The 24,698-nt window shown below is 59.8% G+C and overlaps 9 protein-coding genes across 9 annotated transcripts; 2 read left to right on the top strand and 7 right to left on the bottom strand.

The window, feature by feature from the left end:
• Positions 1-880: 880 nt before the first annotated feature.
• EHS24_006165 (uncharacterized protein) lies at positions 881-2,175 on the bottom strand (the record flags this gene model as incomplete). The annotated part of the gene is made up of 5 exons (XM_028621637.1): positions 881-1,194; positions 1,261-1,573; positions 1,631-1,779; positions 1,854-2,092; positions 2,144-2,175. The coding sequence occupies 5 exons, from the start codon at positions 2,173-2,175 to the stop codon at positions 881-883; spliced, it is 1,047 nt and encodes a 348-aa protein (XP_028478089.1).
• Positions 2,176-3,982: 1,807 nt separating this feature from the next.
• TAL1 (sedoheptulose-7-phosphate:D-glyceraldehyde-3- phosphate transaldolase) lies at positions 3,983-5,613 on the top strand (the record flags this gene model as incomplete). Its single annotated transcript, XM_028621636.1, has 4 exons — positions 3,983-4,011; positions 4,329-4,418; positions 4,502-4,576; positions 4,833-5,613. The coding sequence occupies 4 exons, from the start codon at positions 3,983-3,985 to the stop codon at positions 5,611-5,613; spliced, it is 975 nt and encodes a 324-aa protein (XP_028478088.1).
• Positions 5,614-5,921: 308 nt separating this feature from the next.
• On the bottom strand, positions 5,922-8,764 carry MNL1 (alpha mannosidase-like protein; the record flags this gene model as incomplete). The annotated part of the gene is made up of 9 exons (XM_028621635.1): positions 5,922-6,655; positions 6,705-7,227; positions 7,271-7,429; positions 7,469-7,723; positions 7,771-7,850; positions 7,889-8,060; positions 8,099-8,142; positions 8,199-8,421; positions 8,513-8,764. The coding sequence occupies 9 exons, from the start codon at positions 8,762-8,764 to the stop codon at positions 5,922-5,924; spliced, it is 2,442 nt and encodes an 813-aa protein (XP_028478087.1).
• A 1,874-nt stretch (positions 8,765-10,638) lies between these two features.
• EHS24_006162 (uncharacterized protein) lies at positions 10,639-11,048 on the bottom strand (the record flags this gene model as incomplete). The annotated part of the gene is made up of 3 exons (XM_028621634.1): positions 10,639-10,653; positions 10,714-10,949; positions 11,000-11,048. 3 exons carry the CDS (start codon positions 11,046-11,048, stop codon positions 10,639-10,641), a joined length of 300 nt encoding a protein of 99 aa, XP_028478086.1.
• A 2,427-nt stretch (positions 11,049-13,475) lies between these two features.
• NCP1_1 (NADPH-cytochrome P450 reductase) lies at positions 13,476-16,007 on the bottom strand (the record flags this gene model as incomplete). The annotated part of the gene is made up of 4 exons (XM_028621633.1): positions 13,476-13,502; positions 13,642-13,853; positions 13,909-15,745; positions 15,804-16,007. The coding sequence occupies 4 exons, from the start codon at positions 16,005-16,007 to the stop codon at positions 13,476-13,478; spliced, it is 2,280 nt and encodes a 759-aa protein (XP_028478085.1).
• A 391-nt stretch (positions 16,008-16,398) lies between these two features.
• EHS24_006160 (uncharacterized protein) lies at positions 16,399-18,596 on the bottom strand (the record flags this gene model as incomplete). The annotated part of the gene is made up of 15 exons (XM_028621632.1): positions 16,399-16,623; positions 16,698-16,721; positions 16,808-16,914; positions 16,963-17,078; positions 17,120-17,181; positions 17,223-17,288; positions 17,327-17,491; positions 17,587-17,687; positions 17,724-17,737; positions 17,787-17,800; positions 17,845-17,889; positions 17,928-17,974; positions 18,016-18,130; positions 18,314-18,450; positions 18,518-18,596. The coding sequence occupies 15 exons, from the start codon at positions 18,594-18,596 to the stop codon at positions 16,399-16,401; spliced, it is 1,317 nt and encodes a 438-aa protein (XP_028478084.1).
• A 765-nt stretch (positions 18,597-19,361) lies between these two features.
• On the bottom strand, positions 19,362-20,270 carry EHS24_006159 (uncharacterized protein; the record flags this gene model as incomplete). The annotated part of the gene is made up of 3 exons (XM_028621631.1): positions 19,362-19,535; positions 19,679-20,047; positions 20,109-20,270. The coding sequence occupies 3 exons, from the start codon at positions 20,268-20,270 to the stop codon at positions 19,362-19,364; spliced, it is 705 nt and encodes a 234-aa protein (XP_028478083.1).
• A 533-nt stretch (positions 20,271-20,803) lies between these two features.
• Positions 20,804-22,126, bottom strand: EHS24_006158 (uncharacterized protein; the record flags this gene model as incomplete). Its single annotated transcript, XM_028621630.1, has 2 exons — positions 20,804-20,962; positions 21,032-22,126. The coding sequence occupies 2 exons, from the start codon at positions 22,124-22,126 to the stop codon at positions 20,804-20,806; spliced, it is 1,254 nt and encodes a 417-aa protein (XP_028478082.1).
• Positions 22,127-22,531: 405 nt separating this feature from the next.
• Positions 22,532-24,281, top strand: EHS24_006157 (uncharacterized protein; the record flags this gene model as incomplete). Its single annotated transcript, XM_028621629.1, has 5 exons — positions 22,532-22,744; positions 22,804-23,127; positions 23,171-23,350; positions 23,411-23,488; positions 23,586-24,281. 5 exons carry the CDS (start codon positions 22,532-22,534, stop codon positions 24,279-24,281), a joined length of 1,491 nt encoding a protein of 496 aa, XP_028478081.1.
• Positions 24,282-24,698: the final 417 nt, after the last annotated feature.

The following is a 24,698-nucleotide window of genomic DNA, read 5'->3' as shown; positions in this document are numbered from 1 at the left end:
GAGCAAGGTTTGATACACCTGGGGGGGGGGGGCGGATGGCGAATGGGGGAGGGATGGGAGGAGGAGAGTGATGGGTTGCGGGTGGGTGGGCGGGGGAAGAGGCACGCGCTCGACGCTGGGTCAAAATGAATGTGGAGTGCGCAGTGTCGATGCGCAAAGAAGCAAAAGGCGTGGGCCGTGTCGACGAGGAGGTGGGTGTGGTGTGGGTGAGTGAGTGAGGATGAGAGAGAGAGAGAGAGAGAGAGAGAGAATGCCCAGGTGGGCGCTGTGGGTTTGTGTTGGGTGCAAAGGAAAAGGGAATGGGCTTTTGGACCTTGGGGGGGGAGGGCCAGGCAGCAGCAATGGTACAGCCAGAGGCCAGACGCCACACACCGGGCACAAGACAGGGTCTGGTTTTTCGCAAGCAGCACGGGAACAAGGGCGCGCGCGCGGGGGCGCGTGCGGGCGGGGCGCGCCCTGTGTGGGCCGGGCACGGGACCAAATAATACAAAATACCCACTAGACGGTTGAAATCTTTTGGCGGCCCGCCGCCGTTGTGTTTTTGCTGTACGCTGTCGTGGGGGCTCGTGTGCCTGGAGCGGGTGGGTGCAAGAGACATCTCCTGAACCACGCCTGAAGCGCCTGCACTTCACGGGCCACGGGCCACGGGGCTCACGAGATCCCCCCTTGTCTCTCTGCTAATCGCCATTAGACTTTCATGTTTACCGTCCTTATTTCACAGAAACATGTGGCCCTTCTCTGTGTCTCTGATCTCTAAATCCTCGTGGTCTCTCAGATCCCCCCGCGTCTCCTTGCTCCTTGTTTGGCTTGTCTGACTCCTCGCCTCGTGGCATCAACACACAGCTTTCGTCTGCCTCTCCAATTGACATTCGTTCATCTTCTAAAACAGCACTACATTCTTCCCCACTTGCCCCGGGCTCACCTGCTCGTCCCACATGGGCCCAACCTGCTCCAGCCCCGCCCACGTCCGCGTGTGCACTTGGATGTCGTGCTGCGTCACAAACTCAATGGTCTCCTGCAGGTCCGCACCGTTGCCTTGCAGCGACCCCACAACCGTAACATTCTTGAAGATGAGCTCGCGGAAGGGAATGCGCAGCTCCTCGGGCTGCGAGACGAGCACATACGTCCCATGCCGCTTGGTAATGTCAAACGCGAAGCGGAGGGCAGGAGGCACTTCAGCAGTCACAACCACAGCTGTGATGGTCAGCGGATCAGCGGGCCGGGGTGTGGGTGGGTGGGTGGCTAGACTCGAGGACTCACCATCAACCCCAGATGGCCGCTCCTCGCTAAAGGTTGATTTGACTTTCTTGTCGATGAGCGCCACAGCCTCTTCGGCACTTGTCTTGGACGCGTCAATGAGGACGTCGGGGGCCAGGGCGAGACCGGCACACAGTTCAAGCGGCCCAGGTCGCGCATCGATGCCGACCACAAACAAGCCCATGGCCTTGGCCATCTGCACGCCAATGTGGCCGAGGGCGCCAAGACCAGAGATGGCAAGCACGCCGCCCGGTTGCAGGCCAGCTTTGCGGATCGCCTTGTATATCGTGATGCCCGCACAAGGCATGGGTGCGGCCTTTTTGGCACAGAGTCAGCAAGCAGTGATATACCTGCAGACAGAGGGTCAACATACCACTTCCCACGGCATGGACTCGGGCACCTTGGCCGAGTTCTTGGCCAAGCTGACAAAGTACTCTGCAAACGAGCCGTCCGTGTGCAGACCAGCAAGGTTTCCGTTGGGACAGAACGCAGAGTCGAGGTGCTTGCAGTCGTGGCATTCGCCTAGAGGTGATGAGTTGTGGTCAGCGCGTGTGCTGGTATGACATCTTCCAACGCAGCTTCCTCGGCCCACTCACCACACTCGGTCACCTTGTTGAGAGACGCAGCCCGGTCACCAACTTGCCACCCTTGCACGCCCTCGCCGACAGCGACGACAATGCCCGCGGGCTCATGGCTGCCAGTGATCGGGTATGGCGAGCCAAAGTCGCCGTGCGACACCATGATGTCTGTATGGCAGAAGCCAGCCGCCTTGACCTGTATGAGAAGTTGTCCAGGTCCAGCCGTTGGAGCAGGCACATCGCAGAGTGTATAGCGTCTGTTGGCACTGTCAGTAGAAGAACACAGGCATGACCCAGGTTCCACATACTCGTTCTTGTTGACGATCTGAGCGGCTTTCATTGTGACGAGTCTGGTTGGGGGTTAGAGTGCTGTGCTGTGCAGCGCCAAGACACAAGTACTTTTAACGCATCAGTTTGTCGGTGCCGAGAGATCACACACATATGTGGAGGCTACCTGTGGAGGTCTCGCTTGTGGAGGTCACATGTGGAGGGAGGTTGACAGAACACGGCACTTTGTGCGGCAACGACAATCTACTTCTGCATTTGACAAAAGATGACACCGACACAACCACCACACCCATGCCGGCAGGATCTTGCAACAGACTCTATACACTACCGACAGCGCGACCGTTCGACGACTACACTAATGTCAACTTGATATCACGCCACTCGACGAGCCACAGCAACCGAAATGGGGATCCGACGAGCTCGCAGCTGAGTGGAGTATCGCTTGGCTCAGGTGGAATTGCCCGAGTTTTCCCCTTGTCGCTCTAATCGCGGTGAGATCAGTTGAAATCGTTGACGCACTGCCTGGCAGAGTGCGCACAGTAAGAGGTGACGGGATCTGGCAGGTTGCCATAGCGCACGAGGTGAAGCTACCCGCAAGTGGCAACCCGGACAGCGTTTTCCTTGCCAAGTACTGCGTGTATAGCAAACGACACGGGCCTTCCAAACCCTGCCCGCCCTTGTTCGTTTCCTCGAATTGCTCGCTACCCCCCTAGTTGCTATGCATGGCGCCGCACTGGTCACGCTTTCCCCTTCCACCACCACCACCGTATCGCCTCAGCTCCGACTCGTTCTGGAGGCTGAGTCTAGACATACACGTCATTCCATCGCTTTGGGAGTCGGCCAGGACAGAAGGAGGGAAGGCTGGAGGAGTGGCGACAATGACTACTGAAGTGAGAGGACGAGGAGCAGAAGAACATGATGCACTACCACAGTGTCGACGCTGCAGACCGCGCCGTCGTGCACATGCGCACGCCGGAATGCGGAGCGGACGGGCTGCGACACTGTCCGCCTTGTTGCTCACTGTCATCGATCCCACTCCGTCACGGAACACTGTTGTCCGTTAAGTCCGCACCTGTTGACAACGACCACTATGCGCGCGGCCCTGTGGTGCGTCTGTGATGTCATCCTCTCACTTGCTCAGAGCCAGCGTGAGGTGCTTTGTGCTTTGTAAAAATGCACATGCGCACAGTAAGCGTTCTCGACACGCTCGTCATGTTCTGTCAATGTTAGTGTGACTTTTTTTCCGGACTACTGCAGCCTGCGTCGACGGCGAGCGTATATGCTGTGGGTGTCATCGTGAACGCTGAGTGAGAGCCCTCGGAACACCCGTCCGAGATCCGGATGCCGTTGTACAAGCGGCTGTTACCACGCGCGCCTATGCCTTTGCACGCCTTTGCATAGACCATGCACTCGCAAGTTAACATGACTTGCACGCCTTTGCATAGAGCATTGGGGGCCATTGGGGGTCAGAGCCTCTGCCAGAGAGTCCAGGGATGCCCCGTCTGCCCCCACCGGGCGGCCGGACCGGAGCAGCGGGCTGTGCGGACTGGAGCTGTCCGCTCTCTCCGCTCTGTGGGCGGGGGCCAGGCGGGTGTGTCTCGCGCCTGGCCCCCAGAGACGTCGCTGGGCCGGCGGCTGTTGGTGGGCGTGTGTGGGTGGCATTGGATGATGATGGCGTAGGCTGGAGCTTTGGAGACAGTCCCCCTTCCCGGTGGATTCCACCGCGCTCGGCGGCGTTCCCCCCCACATTTATCATCCCAGCCCTCTCTCCGCTTTCTTTCTCTCTCTCTCTTATAACCAGCCCCATCCCCTTCTCCAAAACCCCCAACCCACCGCCATCTCTCAACCTATTCTCCATAATGTCTACTTCTCTTGACGCTCTCAAGGCGTGAGTCACCAGCAGCAGCCACCAGCGCGCTCGCCTCGTTCGTTGCCCAGAGCTGACACGATTCCTCTTCCCCCCCATGCCCTCCTCGTGCCCCACAACCCACATCCTCATGCTCCACCTCCATCCACGTCCTTGTCCCTTGAACCCCTCATTGTGCATCTCCACATATCCTCTGGATCTGCTCACTGCTGTCTTGTTGACCATGCTTCCCCCCGCTTTGCCCGTGACTCCCACGCTCCTCCACACACATGTAATTGCCCGCCTTGTCCCCAACACCACACACGTTTCTATCTTTTTTTTCTTGTTCCTCCCAACAGCTCGGGCACCGTCGTCGTCTCGGACTCGGGTGACTTTGACTCGATCGCCGCCTACAAGCCCCAGGACGCTACCACCAACCCCTCGCTCATGTACGTTCCCCCCCCCCCCCCCCCCCCCAGCCAGCCCAACCGGGGCCTCCCGGCAAACAACGGCACTTGCTGACTCTCTCCAGCCTTGCTGCCGCCAAGCTCCCCCAGTACGCCAAGCTCATCGACGCTGCCGTTGCCGCCGGCAAGGCCACTGGCGGGTGAGTACTCTTTCTTTTTGGCTGTGTCTTGTTGTGTGTCTGCCTTGCGACACGTCGTGCTTTGCGTGCCGGCGGCCTGTTTCTGGATTCGTGCGAATTCGGGGGGGTTGTGGGCATCCAATCCAGCCAGCCAACGGCATACGAGGGCGTGAGCCGCGTTAGGTCGCCTCATGGCGTCATTGGCGTAGAAAAAGTGGTCGCAAAGGCGGGACGCCAACAAGTGACTCCTTTTGTGAGCAGCATGCTGACTGCTCAGTGACATCGAGGCCCAGACCGACGCTGCCACTGACCGCCTCCTTGTCGAGTTCGGCAAGGCCATCCTCGAGATTGTCCCCGGCCGTGTCTCGACCGAGGTTGACGCCGTCTACTCGTTCGACACTGAGGCTACCCTTGCTAAGGCCCGCCAGCTCATTGCCCTCTACGCCGCCGTCGGTGTCCCCAAGGAGCGCGTTCTCATCAAGATCGCCTCCACCTGGGAGGGTATCCAGGCTGCCAAGCAGCTCGAGCTTGAGGGCATCCACTGCAACCTGACCCTCCTCTTCGGTTTCGGCCAGGCCGTCGCCTGTGCCGAGGCCGGTGTCACCCTCATCTCGCCCTTCGTCGGCCGTATCCTCGACTGGTTCAAGAAGACCACCGGCCAGGAGTACACCTCGGAGACTGACCCCGGTGTCAAGTCGGTCCGCAACATCTACACCTACTACAAGCAGCACGGCTACAAGACCATTGTCATGGGTGCCTCGTTCCGCAACACTGGCGAGATCACCGCTCTTGCCGGCTGCGACTACCTCACCATCGCCCCCAAGCTCCTCGAGGAGCTCCGCTCGTCGACCGCTGCCGTCCCCGCCATCCTCTCGCCCGAGCTCGCCACCGCCGCCACCGCCATCCCCAAGGTTTCGTACATCAACGACGAGGCCAAGTTCCGCTGGGCCCTCTTCGAGGACCAGATGGCCTTTGACAAGCTCCACGAGGGCATCCGCGGCTTCGCCAAGGACGGCAACACCCTCAAGCAGCTGCTCCGTGAGAAGATCCAGGCTTAAGCGTCGGATCCTTAGCCACGGTGGTTCCTATCGGTCGCGCGTGTGTGTGCGTGTGTGTGACGGTTGTGTCTTTTAGTTGAGCGCACCTCTCTCCTCTGCCCCCCCTCCCTCGCCCCGAAAAGAATAAAATCACCAAAAAAGATATGGTCGTTAGGGCGTGACATCGCGTGTAGCTAGGCGTAGTTGGTCACGAGGTTCATGCAGGAAGTTACATGCTGCAAAAGGAGACATTGTGGCCCGACCATGGATGGATGCCCTACTGACTACTCTACTCTATCAATGCTAATGTGTATGTGTGTTCCTCCTACCTACAGTGGGTCCGCCACGCGCAAGTTGACCAGCTCGTGGTCACCCACGACGAGGCGCCCCTCGCGGCGCTCACTCGCGGGCATGGCCACGCCTTGCCCCTCGACAGGCGACGCGGCGACCGTGATGCGGTCAATCTGGATGAGCTGCTTGAGGAGCCGTCCCGCCGACTCGTCGACAAACACTAGCCCCAGGTCCTCGACCTCGTCCACGAGGTCGTCGGGCTCGCCGTCGGCGTTGGGGCGCACGCGCGCCGACTGGCCCGCGCTCGGCCCGGCGTCGGCGACAATCACGCCCACGGCACCCGCGCGCACCGCGTGCAGCGCCTTGGCGAGGAAACTGCATCCCCCGCGCTGGACGAGGACGACAAACGGCTCGCCGTCCTTGGGCTTGGGGCTGAACCCGGCCACCATGGGCACGCAGCCCGTGGGGTTGTTGCGTTTCGGCGCGACGACAAGCGGCGTAGACGCAAACGACCACCGCGTGTCGGCGGGACCCGCGCGGCCGCTGCCGCTGCCGCTGGCGGTCACGGGCGCGGCGCCAATGGTGTGTCCGAACATGGCAGGCGTGCCCGTGGCGGAGATGAGGGTCTCGGTGGAGACGGAGCGGCTGAACGAGAGGGTCAGGTCGGTCGGCCGCTCAGAGTCGGCCGCGCGCGGCGCAGCGGGCAGGTATCCGTCCATCCGCACGTCCACAATGGTGACGAGCTGGCCGTACCGCACGCGGTGTGGGCCGACTGTGAGAGTTAGCTGACCCGCTCCGATAAGGGGGCGTACACAACTCACTGTTGGTGACGTCGTATCCGAACCCGTCCATCCGCCACCGCACGCCGAGGCGCAGGCCGTCAATGTCCGTGATCACCCAGTCGCCCTCGGCGGTCTGGTACACCTTGCCGAGGCCCGGGGACGCGTCGTGCGCAGGCAGGGCAAAGTCGGCGCCAGCGCCCGCGGGCGCGAGCACAATCTCAAACGAGTAGTTGGGCACGTGGGGCAGAGCGCAGGTACCTTCCTCGCTCCACAGTGCGCGAGCGCTGGGTTCCTCAATGGCGACACCTTCCTCGCCCGACCCAAAGACCAGCGCGCGCGCATAGTCGTAGTCGTCGCGTCCCTCGATACCCACGGGGAGCCCGCCCATGGTCTGCGGCGTGTAGACGGGGCAGAACAGGTCCTCGCCGCGGTGGTTGGCGCGCCACGCGGCAGTGGGCGGTGTGGTCAGGTTGTACGGCATGTACATCGGGTGGCCCTCGGTGGTAAACACCGTGTTGGAAGGTGCAGGTGCAGGTGTGGGGTCGAAGAGGAGGTACAGGTACTGACATGTCAGCTTGGCAACCTCTGTGTACGAGTGAGCTCACTTTCAAGGTCTCGGACAGCATAAAGCTCTCCATGCGGTCCTCGGTAGCGCCAGTCTCGACGTTTGTGAGACTTGCAAAGCCGCACCTCGTGACTGTGCGGCGTAGAATGTCCTTGAGGACACGCTCGCCCACGCGCAGGTAAAAGTCGTCGCCAGTCGCCTGCATGGTTAGCAACGAGTTCACAACAACCAAACGCACCCGATGGAGGTAGTATGTCGACTCGATAAACTCGGGTCGTCCGGGCCAGCCGGCCCATCCGATCTGGCGCGTCTCGGGCTCCCAGCTCTCGGGGATACCATCATACTTTCTCCAGAGGTTCCAGAAGATGAGGTGGCCGCGAATGGCCGATTCGACGTCGCCCGCAAGGACTTGGACACCCGGGAAGAAGGACGAGAGAGAGTCGATGTACGCAGGGGATGCAGGCTTGAGTCCGCGCAAGTGCACCTGTCGCCACTGTGTCTGTCAGCTGAATGTCCTAGACGCTTCCCAGCTGCACATACAAAGAAGCCATCCACTGTGCGGATATGCGTCTGGATGGCGGCATAGGCATCATGGAAGACGTCCATGTACGTAGAGTCGTCTGATGTCAGTTACCAGTCTGTGTTACGTGCAACGAACCAAGCATGATCGCTGCCTTGAGAGCGTACTCGAAGAAACTGTCGATACCGGCGTTGACGCCCGAGAGGCCCGGTCCAAGCCAGTGGCCATGCGAGACGGCGATACCGTTGCCGACGAGGTCTTGCGGCGTGCGGCTGTTCCACAGGCGCATGAACGCGTGTCTCGCCTTGGCCTGTCGTGTAAGTTCGTCTCGTTGTTTGTGGCTCTCACCTCAAACTGGTCGTCGCCGGTAAGACGCGACAGGAGCGAAAACTCTAGCACAAGGCTTCCGGCACCAGCAGTACCTGTTGTCAGCTTGCTCATGATCGACGCAGCTCACAAGTCTCGACACCCTCGCCCTTCTCCACTCCCTTGCGCAGGTTGATGCGGGCATATGGCAAGCCCGTGGGACTCTTGAACGCAGGTACAAGGCGGTTACCGAGGTCGACTGCCAGCTCGAGGATACGCGGCGCCCATCGCTTGACGTCCACGCTGCCCTTGAGGCCGAGCGCCGCCGCCTGCTCCTTGGGATCGGTCGGCAGTCCGTCGAGCCGCTGGTACGTCGACAGCAGCGCGCCGAGAGCGCGAATGGTCATCTCAAATACCTGCCATTAGCGCTCGTGGAGTGACAGTTAATGAGCGCACCTGGACCTTGACATCTTGGTCAAAGCTGATCATCGTCGCGACCTTTTCGACCGCGCCGGGAAACTCCTCGGGCAAGATGAGGGGCAAGGCGCTCAGCGTGTCCACGAGAGTAATGCTCGCATTGGCATGGATATCGTTCACACCAATGTTCTTCGGGTCGGGGTCGCGCAGCAGCGGTTTACATGTCAAGGGGCGCAGCTCATCGGCCGGAAAGGCGTGCGTCATGTACCCCACAAAGCCATGTCGGAACATCTGGGAGGCAAAGGGTTAGCACTCGCGTGAGGTGAGCGTAGTAGCAGGCTTTCGTAAGGTCGATGACGAGGATCTGGCTGAAGACATATCATTTCACAACCAGCACACGACACGCCGCCGAGCCTTAGAAAACAAGCTTACTCACGTCCTTAACCTCGTTCCGCAGCGTCATGCGACGCTCGTCACTCATCGCCCGCGCCCTCAAGGGCGCCAGTGCAAATAGCACGCACAACCATGCGATAAGGCATGCGCGCATTGGATGGCGGACTGTGGGGTGTTGAAAGAAAGAGAGATGGAGAGGACCGATGAGTGAGATGGGTGTTAACACACACGCGACATGAACTGCGTCAATCGTGTCAAGGCACGGATCTCCTGGGGCTCCAGGATGGCAACAACGATGCGACTAGTTTGGGTGGCGGCAACTGACAGTAGCATGGCCGTGTGTCTCTGTACTTCGTGGTTTGCCTCATAGACATGCCATGTACTAAGAAGGGAGGTACATATTTTACGTGTATGAGGTGGCCGCGCTTCACACAAAACGGTGGGAGCTGGCAAGAGGAGTTCTGAGCCACGCAGTCGTTTATTTTTGGCAAACACCACCTCGCGTCCCCATCTCGTCGCCATCACCGCAACTGACCCAGGGAGAGGAAATCACATGGGGAGCTCAAGCGCTCAAGCTACGGTAGGTTCATCTCCCCGCCTCCACCTCCATCTATCAACCGTCCCAAAGTCGGCCAGCACTGACTCGACCTATCTACCTGCTGCCAGACGCAAACTAAACCAAGACGAAAGCCACGCCCACGAAGATCGCCATACTGGCCATGACGGCTGCTTCTCCTGTGGCTATGAGCCGTAATATGCCACTACAGTAAGCACGGGGCACAATTGTTTATGATTTCAATGTCTCCATGGGCCATGAGACATAGGCCCAAGCGACAGCGGCCCACCGCGACCGTCAACGAGCCTCTTCACTGCCAGTCATTCGATGGGATTGTGCAATGGGAGACTGAAGGCGCAATGGTCCTGCCGCTGGTCCTCTTCCTCTGGTGTCACTCTTACCAATGTCGTGACATATCGGACTGCCTGGGGTTCTGTGGTCTGTGACGAATTGTTCCACTGGTGACCATGCATTTCCAGCGGCTAAACGTCATGCTTCAGATCTTTCACTACACTTCAGCCACTTGGTCGGCCGAGCGAGACGGGGAAGGTTCTGGGGCAGCCAGTCAAATTCAAGTGGTGGTCATGCTTGACGCTCGACGCACCCACAGCGCGTGACATCCACTCCAAAGGTGGTCGTTCACGACCACCCACGAGAAACTTGAGGCCAAGCCCGTCAACAACGGCAGGTTGTACCTAACCTCGAACCACTCCGCGCCACATCGTTCCGCCCCAATCTGCCTTCACGCCCACCATGGCCCATTCCAAGACTAACCCACAGCAGCAAGACGTATAGTTCGCAATCCCATCCCAGTGCCCCAGTGCCCTATCGCCCACATAATTCAAGACAATACCCTCGCTCGTCGGCAAGGAGAGTGAATGGCCGTCCCGTGCGTGACAGGGCGAGTTGGCATTTGCGCCAGTTACATACCTTGGGCTTTCTATCGCCCACCGCGTTTGTTGCACCGCAGCGGGATGCATCCTGGGGAATGTTTCTGGTGAGAGGGTGCAAAGACACAAACGGTAATGTGCAGGACGCACGGAGGACTGGTACTGGTCAGCATGCCTAATGGTCCATCCAAAATGACTACATGTGAAAAACCCTACAACTCAGTCAATGCTAACAATCCCTATATGTACAGCAACAGTGTGGCCGCCTGTCTGTGGCGCGGCGCACTGGCATCTATCTTTCCTACACTCCTGCACAAATCCAACGCTTAGATATCGTCGTCCTGCCCGCGTGTCAGCTCTTGTCCTTTCTGTCCCACACCACGGTATACACTCACACTCACGTCTGGGAGGTCGCAAGCGGCAAGCACGGCCTTGTACTCGAACCGCGCGCTCTCCTCGTACGTCGAGAACGACCATGTGTCGTCGATGCAGCGGGCGCACTCGTCCATCTTGGCGCGGCCCTCGGCCGAACAGAGCTGCTGGCGCGTGTCCGAGGTGTTGGTGTATGCGAAAGCGCTCATGTCGCACTGGGTGGAGCAGGCGCCGAGCACAGCCTGGGCGGTGGGAGAGATGGGGGCTGGCGCGTTGATCAGTATAGCGAACAGTGGTGGTTAATGGGGAACGTACCAGCTGCAACAACTGCAATGGTGGCAAGGGTGACAGCCAGGAACTTCATTGTGCCGGAGAAGGAAGAGTTTGAAGTGTGTTTTGGGACAGGTGGTAGTGATGTGCTGTCGACAACGCGAGAATGAAGGCAGCGAGTGGTTTTGATGATGGGAAGACACGACTTGGCTCGTCGTCTCCTTATGTACAGCTAGCTGGCTGCCTTGAATGCACACCTTGGACTGGCACATGTCGCGTTCGTCGCGCGCCCAAAGAAGCACCTGTGCAAGAACCTACGGGCCGCGGAGGAGCATACAATGGCCGGCAGCGCGCACTCAATTCAACCCAAAGCCAGGTGCCACCATTTTCATTTAAAGGCAGCCGGAGTGGCGTCGTCTCCCGTCCCGGCGCCACTTTTGGACCCATGTGTATCCCTGGCCATTCCATCGACCTAGTGCCCAAGTGCATGCCATGTCGGCATCTCGGCCACTCGTTGGATCGCTGGGGGGGGGGGGTGCTAGCAAGGGCAGAGCAACGACAGCAGCGCTCAGAACATCATTCCAGCAAGGAGCTATAGACGGCTACCTGCAGCCTACCTGCAGCTTGCAGCCTACCTGAACCCAGCACAGACAAGCTTCTTCTCCTCCCCTGCCTCATCTCCTCTCCACCGGACAAACCGCTCTTCCACCCTTGCCCCGGCCCATTGCACTCATAAGACACAGCCGACGCCCCATACCTCCGGCGTCATAAGTTTCCCCAGCCACCTGTATAGGGCCAAGAGGGTCTATACGGCACGAACACAGTCCAAAGGCCGCAAAGCTGCACGCTAGAAAGCTTAGAAGGAAAGCTAAGGAGCAGGTAGGACGACCTGCCTCCAGGACTTGCTACACAATGCTGGCTACCACGCCGCGGCGTCGAGAGGCAGAGGCGGCACCCGGGTGGGCCGGTCGCAACGTACAGTACAGTACAGGACCCCCGTGACGTCGTAGGGAATAAAGTGTACCGAGTACAATGATGGCGCTACGTGTCGAGACGCGGCGTGCAGCGCAAATTGAACTTTTAATGTCAGGTAACATTGATCGCCTTGCACGCGGCTTGAGGACGCGTCCTCTGTCAGGTCCAGCCTGCAGTAATTATACATTACGCGCCGCGGCCTTACACCTTCAACCTGGGCGCGCACATCGGCGTGCGCGCGCCCTTCCAAGATGTCCCTGATGCTAAACGCGACACGCGCACACGTCGACATCAGCGGCGGTGGCTGTCTGGCAGAAACCCAGACTTTCACGGCTGGTCCGAGATACTGCCTCCCACCTCCATATACCATGTGTGACAACCACCTTACCAGATCCCACGCCACGCGCCAAGATTACTGTCTTGCAGGGATGGCAGGGATTGAATCGCATGCCGAAGAGCAGCTCATGTACTCGTGTACGCCGCCATAGACGACGACGCGTGTGAGCTGGTGAATCGTGGCACGAAGTGGAGGTCCTGACTTTGTGGTCGCGTCTGTGGTCGCGTCCTTTGGGTCACCCGGGTCTGGGGAGGAGGCGGTTCAAATCAGGATTAGCGAGCGGGCCGTGATACGATGATATCGCTTGCGTTGAGCCTGCTTTATCAGAGGTAACGACTGGAGAAGGGGTTGACTTTGGTGTGGCCGGAATATGTTTGGCGACGCGAGGGCGCCTGCAACCCGGCTGCCCGGCCCCTGTGCTCATTCTCGTAGCTGACCGGTGGAAGCTTCCAAATGTCTCCAGCCGAGCAATGCTCTTAGAAGGCGGTAGAGACAAAGAGATAACGGCCGTGGAAAGCACGGAAGGCTCGTGGCACATGCGCTGATCTGATCACGTAGGTCATCATGACAATGCCACTGATCCCGGATCGCAACCGGATCAGTTGGGCTACAACGCCCGACTTGTGCCTGCCACTTCCTTGGGCAGCGTCGAGACGCTCATACAGCTGTCCTGGAGAGCAGGGATGCACGTACCTGGGTCTCGGCGTCGGCCCACATGGCCAGAACACAGCAAGACCATGGGTCCTGCGAAAACGATCCCCGGACGCCAAGCCATACCGCAATGACTACATGGAATCCAGCTGCCAGGCCGCCGGGGATGTCGTGGCGGCCTCCTTCACGGATCGCAGCGGTCTGGTTCCCCGTGCTCACGGTGCTCACCGTGCTCACTGCACATCCCCCCGCCTGTACACGCATGTATGCACGGCCTCAAGCGCACGCGTGCATGTCTGGACATTGTCGACAGGGCAACACCACGACCCGATGACCCCCGGGCATGGGCATGGTCTGCCGCGTCACACGGTCATGACCCCGCCACTGGCCGCGTGTCGGTCGGCAGGCCTTTCAGGCTCTCGCTGGCGACTCTCGTTCTCACAGCCAGCGCCACAATGATGCAACCTTTCAACCTTTCTTTCTTTCTTCCGACCGTCAAATGCAGAGAGGGTACACGCCGAGGCTGTGGGATGATATATGCACTACAGAGATTCCAGGCTAGCTCCAGACATCGGTCATGAGGCGCTGTACGCGTCAGCAAATGTGTACAACTGTCTCTGCATAGTGGATATACCGTCCCCCGGGGATGTCTGTTGCTGTGTACCGGACATCCGGGCAGACGACATGGCAACGAGGGGGAAACGAGATCCGAACCGACACTCACGTTGCGCTCCTTGAGCAGCTTGAGCTCCTTGGCACCCTCCACCTCGGGGGTACCGTTCTTGCCGGCGGCGAGCATCTGGACGAGGCGCTCCTCGACCGACTTGGCCATGTTCTTGGCGTCACCGCAGATGTAAATGTACGCGCGCTTCTCGAGGATGAGCGGGGTGAGCTCCTCGCGCGAGTCCCAGATGAGGTCCTGGACGTAGATCTTGCCTGCAATGGGGTGTCAGCTTGGGTCGCGAAAATAAGAGAGATTGGGGTAACTCACTGCCATCGGGCTTGCGGTCGGGGCCACGGGAGAAGGCGTTGTGCATGATAAACTTGCCGTCGAGCTCCTTGAGGTACTCGGGCCACTCGTCGCGGTAGAGGAAGTCCTCGTCCTCGCGACGGCAGCCGTAGAAGAGGTGCATGGGAGCCCAGTCCTTGATAGCGTCGGGGCCGTTCTTCTCCTTGGCGCGGCGGGCGAGGGCGATGCGCTCCTGGACGAAACCACGGAAGGGGGCGACACCGGTACCGGGGCCAATCATGATGATAGGGACCTTGGGGGAGGTGGGGAGACGGAAGGCAGAGCGGCGGACGTGGACGGGGACGCGGTAGATGTTGTTGCGGAGGTGGTGGTCACGGGGGCCCGAGAGCTTGTACTGGGGGAAATCCGGGAGGGTGATGGGGACCTCGCCGCCAACAAGGCCGCCGGTGTGCTGGTGTCCGTTGACGCTGAGGTGGTTCTGCTTGCCGCTGAGGCTGTCGCTGGCAGTCTTGACGTTGAGAATAAAGTTGGTGCTCACACCGTACACCCAGCGAGGGGTGTTGTCGTGAGCCTGGCTCGTGGACGACTGGTACTTGAGGACAACGGCAGTGACGTGGATGGCCTGGGGGTACAGCTTGGACGACGACGAGATCGAGTAGTAGCGGGGCTGGAGACGGGGCAGAGTCGAGATGATGCGATCAAAGGGAATGGGCCAGACGGTCGACGTAAAGGGGGCAGTGCCCTTGACGTTGTCGCCAGCCGCGATCTGAAGGACCTCGGCAAGCTTGAGGCAGGGGCCGTCGACCTCGTCGTGGAAGGCAGCCTTGTCGGAACCCCAGCGGGTGAGGGCCTCACGGGCCTGGTCGTTGGGAGCGTAGCGGGCGAGGAAGGCGAGGGTCTGACGGGAAGCCTTGGCAGAGACGTCGAGGTAGTGACGGAAGACGGCCTCGTAAGTGGCAGGGACGGGGAAGGGGACCTTGGCGAGTGCCGGGTCGAGCGACTCAATAGAGACGGCAATGTCGCGTTTCTCGAGGAGACCGAGGACCGAGAGCATGCGCTCAACCTCGAGGTCGGGGTTCGAGGGCCACACACCACAGTGGTCGCCGTGCTGGTAGGTGATGCCAGAGCCGGTAGTGTTGAATTCGATGTGGACACAGTTGCGCTCGGGGCCGTCAAAGAGCTCACGAGTGACAAGGACGGGGGACGGGTAGGGGTTCTTTGAGTCGTACGAACCAACGGGGGTGCTGTTGCCGCTGGCGCTGGCGTGGAGCGCGCGCGGGGAAAGTTCACCGTGGTAGATCTTCTCGGGGGCAACGTCCGACACCTCAGTGACGGCAAAGTCGGCAATGTCACCAGAGCCGCCCTCCTCGAGCTCGAGGCGCTTGGCGAAAGCCTCCCACATGTCGTCCTTCCAGCCGAGGTAGTCCTCCTCAAGGGCCTTGTCGTCGTCACCCTCGCCGCGCTCACCGATGCGGTGGGCACCGAGCTCGGAAAGGCGGGCGTCGATGCGGCGGGCCACCTCGTTGAAGTGCTCATAAGTCTTGTTGCCGAGGCCGAAAATCACATAGTTGAGGTTCTCGAGGGTGGTGCCGCCCGAGCTGAACTCGACGCCGTCCTCCATAATAAAGTCCCAGAGGGGCTGGGCATTGTCCGTGGGGTCGCCCTCGCCGTAGGTCGCAACAACGAAGATGACAGCCGAGTCGCTGGGGACCTGGTCGAGCTTGTTAAAGTCGTACTCCTCGGGGTCGCACACAAGCGACGAGACGCCAAAGCGGGACTTTGCCTCCTTGGCGAGACGGATCGAGTACTCCTCGGCAGTGCCGGTCTGGGTTCCATAAAAGACAGCGGCGCGCTTGTTCTACACACAGAGAGTCAGCGTCCACTGCACCTCGCACGCGCGCGCACAGCACACTCACGCCGCGCGCCATCTTGTCCACAAAGTCACGGGGATCGTCGCCCTCGGCCATACCGGCAGTCGACCTCTTGAGTGAGCCGGCCGAAGCGCCATCGGCACCGTCCCGAGAGCGGCCGCCGATGAATGGGAGCGAGTTGCGGAAAAAGAAGAGCAGGGGGAGTGCTATGGTGAGCACGATGATGATCATGTCGACGGGGGACGCCATGGTGGGGATGGATGCGATGCCTCGCAGCAGGCAGACGGGGGGTGGTGGACGATTGGATGCGGTGGAGAAGGGAGAGAGCAAGGTCGAACGGTTTATTGTCCACGTCCCATCCTGGCCACCTGATATGATGGGATCTCGCTGCCCATCTCGGGCCCACCCAGCGTCCTCGCGCGCGTACGCAGGCCGTGCCAATGCGGTCGGCCCACCCGGCGCCGTCAAACTCAATTGCATTACAGCATATTGCTCCCGCTAATATCGTCGTCTAATAGCCCCTCCTAATACACAGCCATCGCCCAATTCCCATCGCGCCATGGTCCCTCCCGGCCCCCGAAAGCTCCGTTCCGCGGACCAGTGCGGCATCTGCGGCTGGCCCCACACACGGCCCAACGCCTCAGACGTTGCTCGGATAATCAATCAACGACCTCACAGCCGGAGACCCCACCTGCGCGGGGGTAGACGATGGAGCTGGAGCGCTTGCGCCGTTCAGAAGCGCGGCACGTCGTCTTGCCACGCGGCCCTCGAAGATCCGGCGCAGGCCAACCGTGTGCTCGGCGTGGTGGCGGGGGCGGACAACAGGAATCCGGCTATGAATGTCCACAAACTGGTCGGTCTCATCCTGCACGGCGTTGTTAGCGTCACCAGTAGTGTTTGGTCGAGTTGGCGAAAAATGCCGGCCACGGAAATACCCACAATGATTTCTTTACCGATTAATTCCTGTTATGAAAGTCAGCTGACGTTGCTTTCTCCGCAGCGACCCGCGGAGCCACCACCTGCCGCGGATCTCCCGGGGCCATGCTCACCTCCACCACATCCTCAAGCGTCACAATGCCCACCGCGCCTTCCTGGCGACCAGGCGAGGTCGATACGAGCAGGATATGGCTGCGGCCAGTTTGGAAATAGTTCATGGCTGTCGCGGTTAGCATATCTAGGTGTGTATGCCCACGGGGTAGTTTACCTTCGACGAGGGAAAGATCAGTCGGGCACTGAGGAAGCGGCTGCGTGATAAGCTGGGAGACCGGCCTCTCCTCAGCAGCGTCGTAGCCGATGAGGGCACGCGTGAGCATGACTCCGCTGGTCGAGTGAGCATCGAAATAGGCGCGGGGGGAACTCACAGGAAGGCACCAGGGATCTTGGGATCGTGAACTGGGATACGCGTGTGACCTTTGCGCAAGACCTAATAAAAGATCAGCTTACATGACAGGTCGCACCACTTACTTCGACAATCAGGTCGTCGTCGGCAACACGGTCACCAGGGAGTTGGTAGACGTCGGCGAGGGGAACCTAGACCTCAGCTCTTGTCCACCTGTCGCGCCACGCACCATAACAGAGGCGACCGTCTTGTTCGAGAACTCGAGCACGCTGCCAAGGAGGTTGAGCTCGTCGTCGGCCAGCTTGTCCTCGACGCCAAGCGCGACAAACGCCTTGAGCTCGGCCTTGCGGTACATGACACTCTCATCATGCGCACCAAAGAGGTAGTCGAGGAGCTGCACAGTGAGTGATATATTCTTTAGGGTGGAGGTGGAGGCGGGGCCAGCAAGCCAGTGCAAACGGACACTGGGGGACTGTGCACACCACTTACCATGGCAATGGGCTTTGCGATGGGGTACAGCAGGATGATAAGCGCGCGTACGAGTGGCGCAAACGTCGCACCGATAGCGAGACCATATTTGTTGCAAATGGCTAGCACGTCAGCAATGTTGTGAATCAGTGACTCACCCTGTGGGATAACTCTGCATCGCGTCAGTTCTGCGCACGTCAATAGCTCGCGTGTAGACCCACTCTCCGAAAATAAGCTGGGCGCGTTAGCTAGGTGCCAATGTGGTATTGTGGAACCTACCTCTAGAGCTGTTGCGCCAAGGACGGCAATGACACCGCCGCCAATCTGCTGGGTCAGCGTGGCCCACAGACCTGACTACCCACAATGTTGTCGAGGAAGACCGGGAGTGACGTGTTGACAAGCGTGTTACCTGAGCGTTAGGATCATAGCCTTCGGACTAATATAACGCACAGAGAAGGAGAACAACGAGCATCGTGTGACGGCCCGACTGGAGGAGGGCGAGGACGCGGGGTGCCTGTTCGCGCTCCGCCTCGGTGCCAGCCTGGCTGAGAACTTGAAGGTTGATCTGTCCGAGTCAGTAATCAATGCATAGGCGGGCGAGGAAGCGTGGGCGACGATCCACCAGGATGGTGTCCGAGGTGTGTGAGCTGCATGGGGTACCACCAGTGGGAATGAATGTGGTGTCTCAAAAATTGTCACCTGTCTACAGCACGAGCGTGCCGTGCCTTCAGCCGTGTCAACAACTCACCGTGTCGAGACCCATGAGACCGAGAGTCAGGCCAGAGAAGATGCCGCCAAGGAGAACGAGCACCACAGACAGTATGATGTACCATTTGAACATGTCACTGTCGGGGCCAACATGGACATGCTTGTTGGACCCGTTGCCTGTGGTATTGTCAGCACACGTTGGAGCCCACGGAGGAGCGAGAACGGTGGACGGCCGGCAGCGTACCCTTGAAGAACTCTGCACAGAGCTCTGGAAGCTGCTGCACGAGCGATTCGTTGAACCTCGTCACGTCCTGGCCGTACATCGCTGTGAGACGGGGGGGGGGGGGATGGTGGTGGTGACGATGGACGAGGGAGTGGGAAAGTGTGTCAAGATCAAAGATGTCGACTAGCGGCAGAAACGTTTGGATGGACCGGAAATAGTTGACAAACGCGCCTGCCCCCCGCTTGGCGCACGCGCGCTCGCTCCGCCTGTTACACATGACCCAACATATTTCTCTCTGACGGTCAAGTCCGCCGCCGCCGCCGGCACGCCGGTGTGCACATTCCTACCCATGTCGAGAGCAACGGTGCAAACGGTGTGCGTCCGTGTGTCAGTGGACTGGCTGCTGGCTGGCTGACATGCCTCACGTGCGCTATTCTGGGCCTGTTATTGGCCACCCAGCGTTCCACAACCCTAATCCCATTACAACGGTTTCCCTAATAGCCCGCGGGGCACCAGTTATGCGACATACGTTGCCCCCTGTGGGTGGCAAAAATACACAGCGTGCAGGCCAGGACACGGCGACGGCAGGCGTGTCCATCACGTTTGTCGAGGACGAGGTGGGATCGCGATGGCATCAGAGATACAGAGACAAAGCACGAGTCGGGCACAGGCAAGTTTCTGGAACAATCACGCCGCGATCCAATGCTCACATCGTAGCGTTGCGCGGCGGGCCACGCTGGGCCACGTCTTCGTCGCCAGAAATGTCGTGCTGTGGGCCCGGCCGGAGGCGGACATGGCAGCCGATGAGTGGATTACAATAACCCCCAGCATCCCCCACTTCTCTTCATTTGCTTCATCGCATCATCTACATCTTCGGCTTGGACTGCACCTGCCTCTCCTTGTCCTGCCTCTCCATCGCCCGCTGCCATGCCGGACGCGCGCGGATGCCGGCTACCCACTTGCGCGTGGCCGGGCCGACGGAGTACTCGCCCATGATCGTGCCGGTGGCGAGGTAGTTGAGTGGGTAGCCCATCATGATCTGACCCGTCAGTACCGCTTCGCATACCGTCACACCATCGTCCTGGTCGCTGCCGCCGTGCCGGTGGATGCGCGCAGGCATGCTGCAACCTGCCCCAAACTCGATCGTCACCCTCCTCCCAACCCATCTCTTACGGTACTCACATCACCAGATCCAATCAGCTCGCTACCGCTAAAGTTGGGGTTCTGCGCAAGAAAGTCCTCGACACACTGCAACTGCAGGGGCACATTCTTGCCGACCCAGACGCTGGAGAACCAGTTGTACAGCGCCGCCATGCCTTTACCCTCCTCGGCGGACACTCCAGGCTTCTTGGGGAGAGCGCCGGCCGCAAAGCCGAGCACGCGCCCCGGCTGCAGGTGCAGCATGAGCGTTCCCTCCGAGAAGAAGCTCCAGTGGACGCTGTCGTCGGACGGCGTGGCCTCGAGCCCGGCCTTGGGGAAGTTCTTGAGCAGGTACTGCACTATGAAGCCGGTTTCAGTCAAGATGCGGCCGTCGACCTCGAGAGCGGGTGTCTTGGCATGTCAGTGTTTGCGTCACAGTTCGCTCTCGCCGCGCCCCATCTTCTTTACCCACCTTGCCGAGCACTGACACCTCCTTGAAGGACGGAGACGTGGGCCCCTGTTGCAAGTGGGCCTGGACATTGTATTCCAGTCCCAGCTCCTCGAGGATCCAGAAGAGGCGGTCAGCACGCGATCCGGGGATCGGGATAAAGTGCAGCGTGATCTTGGGCGCCATGTCGATGCTTTGTTGGCGACGAGTATGATGGGGTGTTGTCCAGTTGGCCAAGCGTCAAGGCTTAAGTAGTTGGTCGTTGTGGGGAGTTCGGTTAGTTGTTAGTTCCACCTGCCGGCTTGCCGGGCCCGAGTCGCGGAACAGAGTCGTTCCGCAGAATCGCCGAGGCCGAGGATAAGACGACTCGAAGGGGTATCAGTGAGCTGGGGCAGAGCATTGCTTCCAAACCTTCCAAGGAGCTAGCTGTCCATGGGACCATCTTGAAGGGTCACTCTATCCCCTACGCGCGTTCCCGACGTGGAGGCTCGACACATCGGACTCGACCGACTGTGGTGGCGGCGGGCGGGGCGGGCGGCGGGCGGCTGATGTTCTTCGGAATGCTACTGACGATCGAGTCGCCCAGATGCACCCTTGAAAGATGCCCAGTCCAAGAATGCAAGCAGAATATAGTCTGGTGGAGCAGTGCATGGCATTCATTGTTCTCTTCAAGTACGAAACAGCAGTCTTCGATCCTCGATTCCTTGACAGTCACGACGTCAGCGTTCAGGCAGCAGGTCGAGCCCGAGAATGTCCGCCAGCGCAGCCTTACGAGCCTGGAGTGTGCCCTGCAGCTCGCATGGCCCTAGGTAATAGTGCAGCCACAGATCAACATGCTCAGGAGACGCAAGGCGTACCTGTTCGCGGCTGGTAATGTGCTGCCGCAAAAAAGAAACGTCAGTTGAACGCCACCACCTTCACCTTTGCCCCACCACACAGATACCCACAGGAAAGTTGACCGGGACGTTGCCAAAATGCGACGGCACATGGACGAGCGGCATGCCCATCAGGTGCATGGCGCGATTGTGGGACTTTGCGTGCTGGATCTTGGCCTCGCGCATGGCGGGTTTCAGCTTGTTGGTCAAAAAATTGATCTGGCTCGTCATGTCGTCGACCCTGTCCATCACGATGGCGAGGTCGATGCTGCCGGGTGCACGGGGCTGAGTGGTGGGGGTGGAGGTCGCTGAGTCAGCGTGCTGCACACTGCTGTTAGGAATGTGGCTTGTGGCTCGCGTCTGCGAGTGAGACTGGACCGCAGCGGCCGTCGCTGGGGCTGAGGATGCTGACATCGTGCCGTGGATCCGGGGGCTCGGTGAAACCTGACGACGGCCGGGCTTGGGGAGAGCATTGTTGGGGACGTTGGTGGTATCATTGGTGGTGGCACTGTTGGGGACATTGGTGACGACACTGGTGGGGACATTGTTAAGGAAATCGTCGAGATTACCTGTGCTGGACTTGTGGGGCTGGAGTCTATAACCCTGGGGCCGGGGAGACCCCATCGGCGTAGTGGACGACATCTGCGCAAGCGACCGCTGGAGCTGGCACGGACGAGGTGTGGTGTCCGAGTCTGGGTCGGGACCCGAGTCAGCGCGGTTGGGTACAGTGGGAGTAACAGGCGGTTCCGGGAGCTGAGGAGTCGACAGAGGAGCTCGAGACGGTGCCACAGTGGACGCCTTGTCGGAATGGGAGACAGAACCGTCTGTCGCAGAGCGACTGGACGAGATGCTGCCAGAGCGCTTGACAGTCAGACGCTGACGTTCGCGGTGACGCCTGAGAGTGGGACCCAAGGTGCTGGTTGACGAAGGCTGCGGGACGGCCGAGGGGACTGCAACGTTGTCGCGGGCGTCGCGGTCTGGCACCCGCGTGGATACGCGGTCCATGTAACGATTGTTCCTCCTCTTGGAGAGAGGTACACTGGGGGGCTTGGAATCCTGGTTGACCTTGACTCTTGCAGAAACCATTATGGCCTGCAGGCTCTGGCGCACAGTCTTGATGTCAGCCTTCATGGCCTCCTGAAGCTCCACAGTAGTCATCGGCCGCATGGTGCAAAGCGAGTGTGGCGGTCGACGGCGGGTGGATTTGGGCTAGCCCATTTCTTCCGCCTCTGGCCTTTTCAATCGTCAGTGAGCCGCATGGACCGATGTCAGTGTTTGTGTTAGAAACATGGATGACCGACTGTGCGACTGTGAGACTGTGCGACTGTGTGACGGTTGCCCCTGCTGTTGATGGTGATCTCGGCCCGGTGTTGTTGATCGGATCTGGCCCCCCCTTCGCCAGCCGTCTCATCACAAGCCGTCCGCTCTCCCACACACACATCTCCACACAGACAACCCTTGTGCCCCCTTCCTCCCATCACTCGTCGTGCTGCCTCCCATAGCCCCCACCCATCCTTGTTATCATTTACTTTGCTGTCATCATCATCACCTTACACCCACTGCCAACAAACCATGGGCGACGCTTCTTCACCCATCACCCCAGCGTTCATGGCGCTGTCCCGCGCTCGTATCCAGGCGATGCACAAGAAGCGGTACGAAAAGGCCATGATGGACCGCGATTCCAATCCCCAGGCGCAGCAAGGCAACCGCAAGGCGGCTCATGAGCCATGTGGGTGCGTCGAGTATGCACGCAGCGCCATCCACCAGCTCCTCCCCGCCCTAGACGTGAGTCCCAGCTGCCGCGATCGTGCCTTTCAGCTAGCCTTCCAGCTGACAGAGAATAGGAGAGGCAGAAGTTTGAGCTGGACGAGTGGAAGTCGTCCAAAACAGCGTGGAACCGCTCGCCAGTGCCAGTCCAAGGCAAACCGTCATGGGATACCGTGCGCACCATTTACACCAAGGACTCGGACGACGCCGCAGACAGGGCCATGGTGGACGGCTTTGTCAAGGTCCTCCGGTCGAGCCCAAAGCCGCCGGGCTGTCTCGTCCTCGACTCGCAGTTCGCCGTCAACATCTTCAAGGTCTGCACCTGTCACAACGGCAAGGGCAAGTGCCGCAACAACCAGCTTCTCGAAGACGCTCTCACAGAGGCCGGGTACAAGGATGGTGTGAGCCGCACAGCATGGTTGCTGGGAATGTTTATTCCTCGAGACGTGGGGGGCGCAAGTGATTGACCGAACCCAAACCAGGCTGTACCATTACTCTCGCGTCATCTTTCCCGTCAAGGCCAACGGCGGCTGGCTGGTTGTATTCCTCGACGCACGCGCTGTGTGTGTTCGCATCTATGACCCCACTGGTGTGCTGCTCCTTGACCCCGAGTGGACCGCAGCTGTAGGTTCACACTCAGGCATAGAGACTGACACCTGCCCGTTCCAAAACGATATCCTGCAGATGGTGCTCAATGAGGAGCACCAGCACCCTCCCGTGAATCGCAAGCCTGATGAGCAGCGGGCAATGTTTACCTACGGTGTGAGTGGTTATCCACGCGGGCTAGGCTGTGCATGGTCTGATTGATTGCAGATTCGCGACAAGCCGCGTGACCGTCGGTCGCTACGCCGCCCTCCAGTGCTGCGCGGCCATGGAGGTGTTCATCATGGCCAATGCCGTGTGCCGGATTGAGACCCTGGTCGACAAGCTCACCTGCGCCGTCACCGCTGGCAACAGCAAGCATTCGCTCGACTCGGCACTCGACCTTCTCAAGGACCACGATCACGACCACGACGACCCCAAGGTCTCCACAGGTCCCAAGATCCGGGCCAAGAGCAAGAACCTCAAGGCGCGCATCGCCGCGGCCAACGCTCGGTCCAAGCCACCCAAGGCCGAGACGGTCGACCTCAAGACCTTCCAGGCCGTCATGAACGGTGCAGCTCCCAAGGCCAAGTCCAAGAAGAAGAACAAGAACGACAAGCGCAACCCGATCGAAAAGTATCTCCTGGACCGTGTCGCCTGGAGCCTTGCGTCCGGTATCCTCTCGTCGATCGAGCTCTATGGCGGTCTGCCTCCCCCGACAATGGACGACCTGCGTACCTACCGCGAGGCCATGATGGGCATGGGTCTTCCGGACCCGTTCACCCTCACCGAGGACGACTGGTCCGAGGGGTCGGGGTCTGAGGGGGAGGAGGACATGGCAAGCTCGAGTAGCAGCGGCGGGGGCCCGAGCAGCAGCGCCAGAGGTCCGAGCAGCAGTGCCGGTGCATCGAGCAGCAGCGCTGGCCCCTCTGGCGGTATCAGCAGCAAGGGCAAGGGCAAACAGAAGGCGTGAAGTGTATGTGACAGTCATGTAGTTATCAGTGATCAGTAATGTATCAAGTTGTCAAGTGGTCCCGCCTTGGCGCATTGATGTCCGGCATTTGCTGCTGTCACCTGTCCTCGAGGATCACAGTCGGTGTTACTCGGCGCGGTTCACCTCCGAGAAGGTTAGGAGTTACATGATCAACACTATGAAGGGATGGCCATCTTGCTCGAAACTATATATAGTGTCTGACACTGAGGCAACGAAGTGTGTGCCGCTGATGTGATGGACACCGAGGGGTAGATCTGTGGCTGTGCTCGCTGCCACGAATGGGGGTACCCACAATGTCTCGGCGTGAGGCACATGGAACTGAGTCAGCGTTTAGTACTGGAGCGAGTTTGAGTAGGAGACATGCTCTACCTGAACATGTAGATCGCAGCAAGTGCA

This window comes from Apiotrichum porosum (assembly GCF_003942205.1).
Source record: "Apiotrichum porosum strain DSM 27194 chromosome Unknown scaffold_3, whole genome shotgun sequence".
Classification (NCBI taxonomy): Eukaryota; Fungi; Basidiomycota; class Tremellomycetes; order Trichosporonales; family Trichosporonaceae; genus Apiotrichum; species Apiotrichum porosum.
This window is presented reverse-complemented; position numbering and strand designations above follow the sequence as displayed.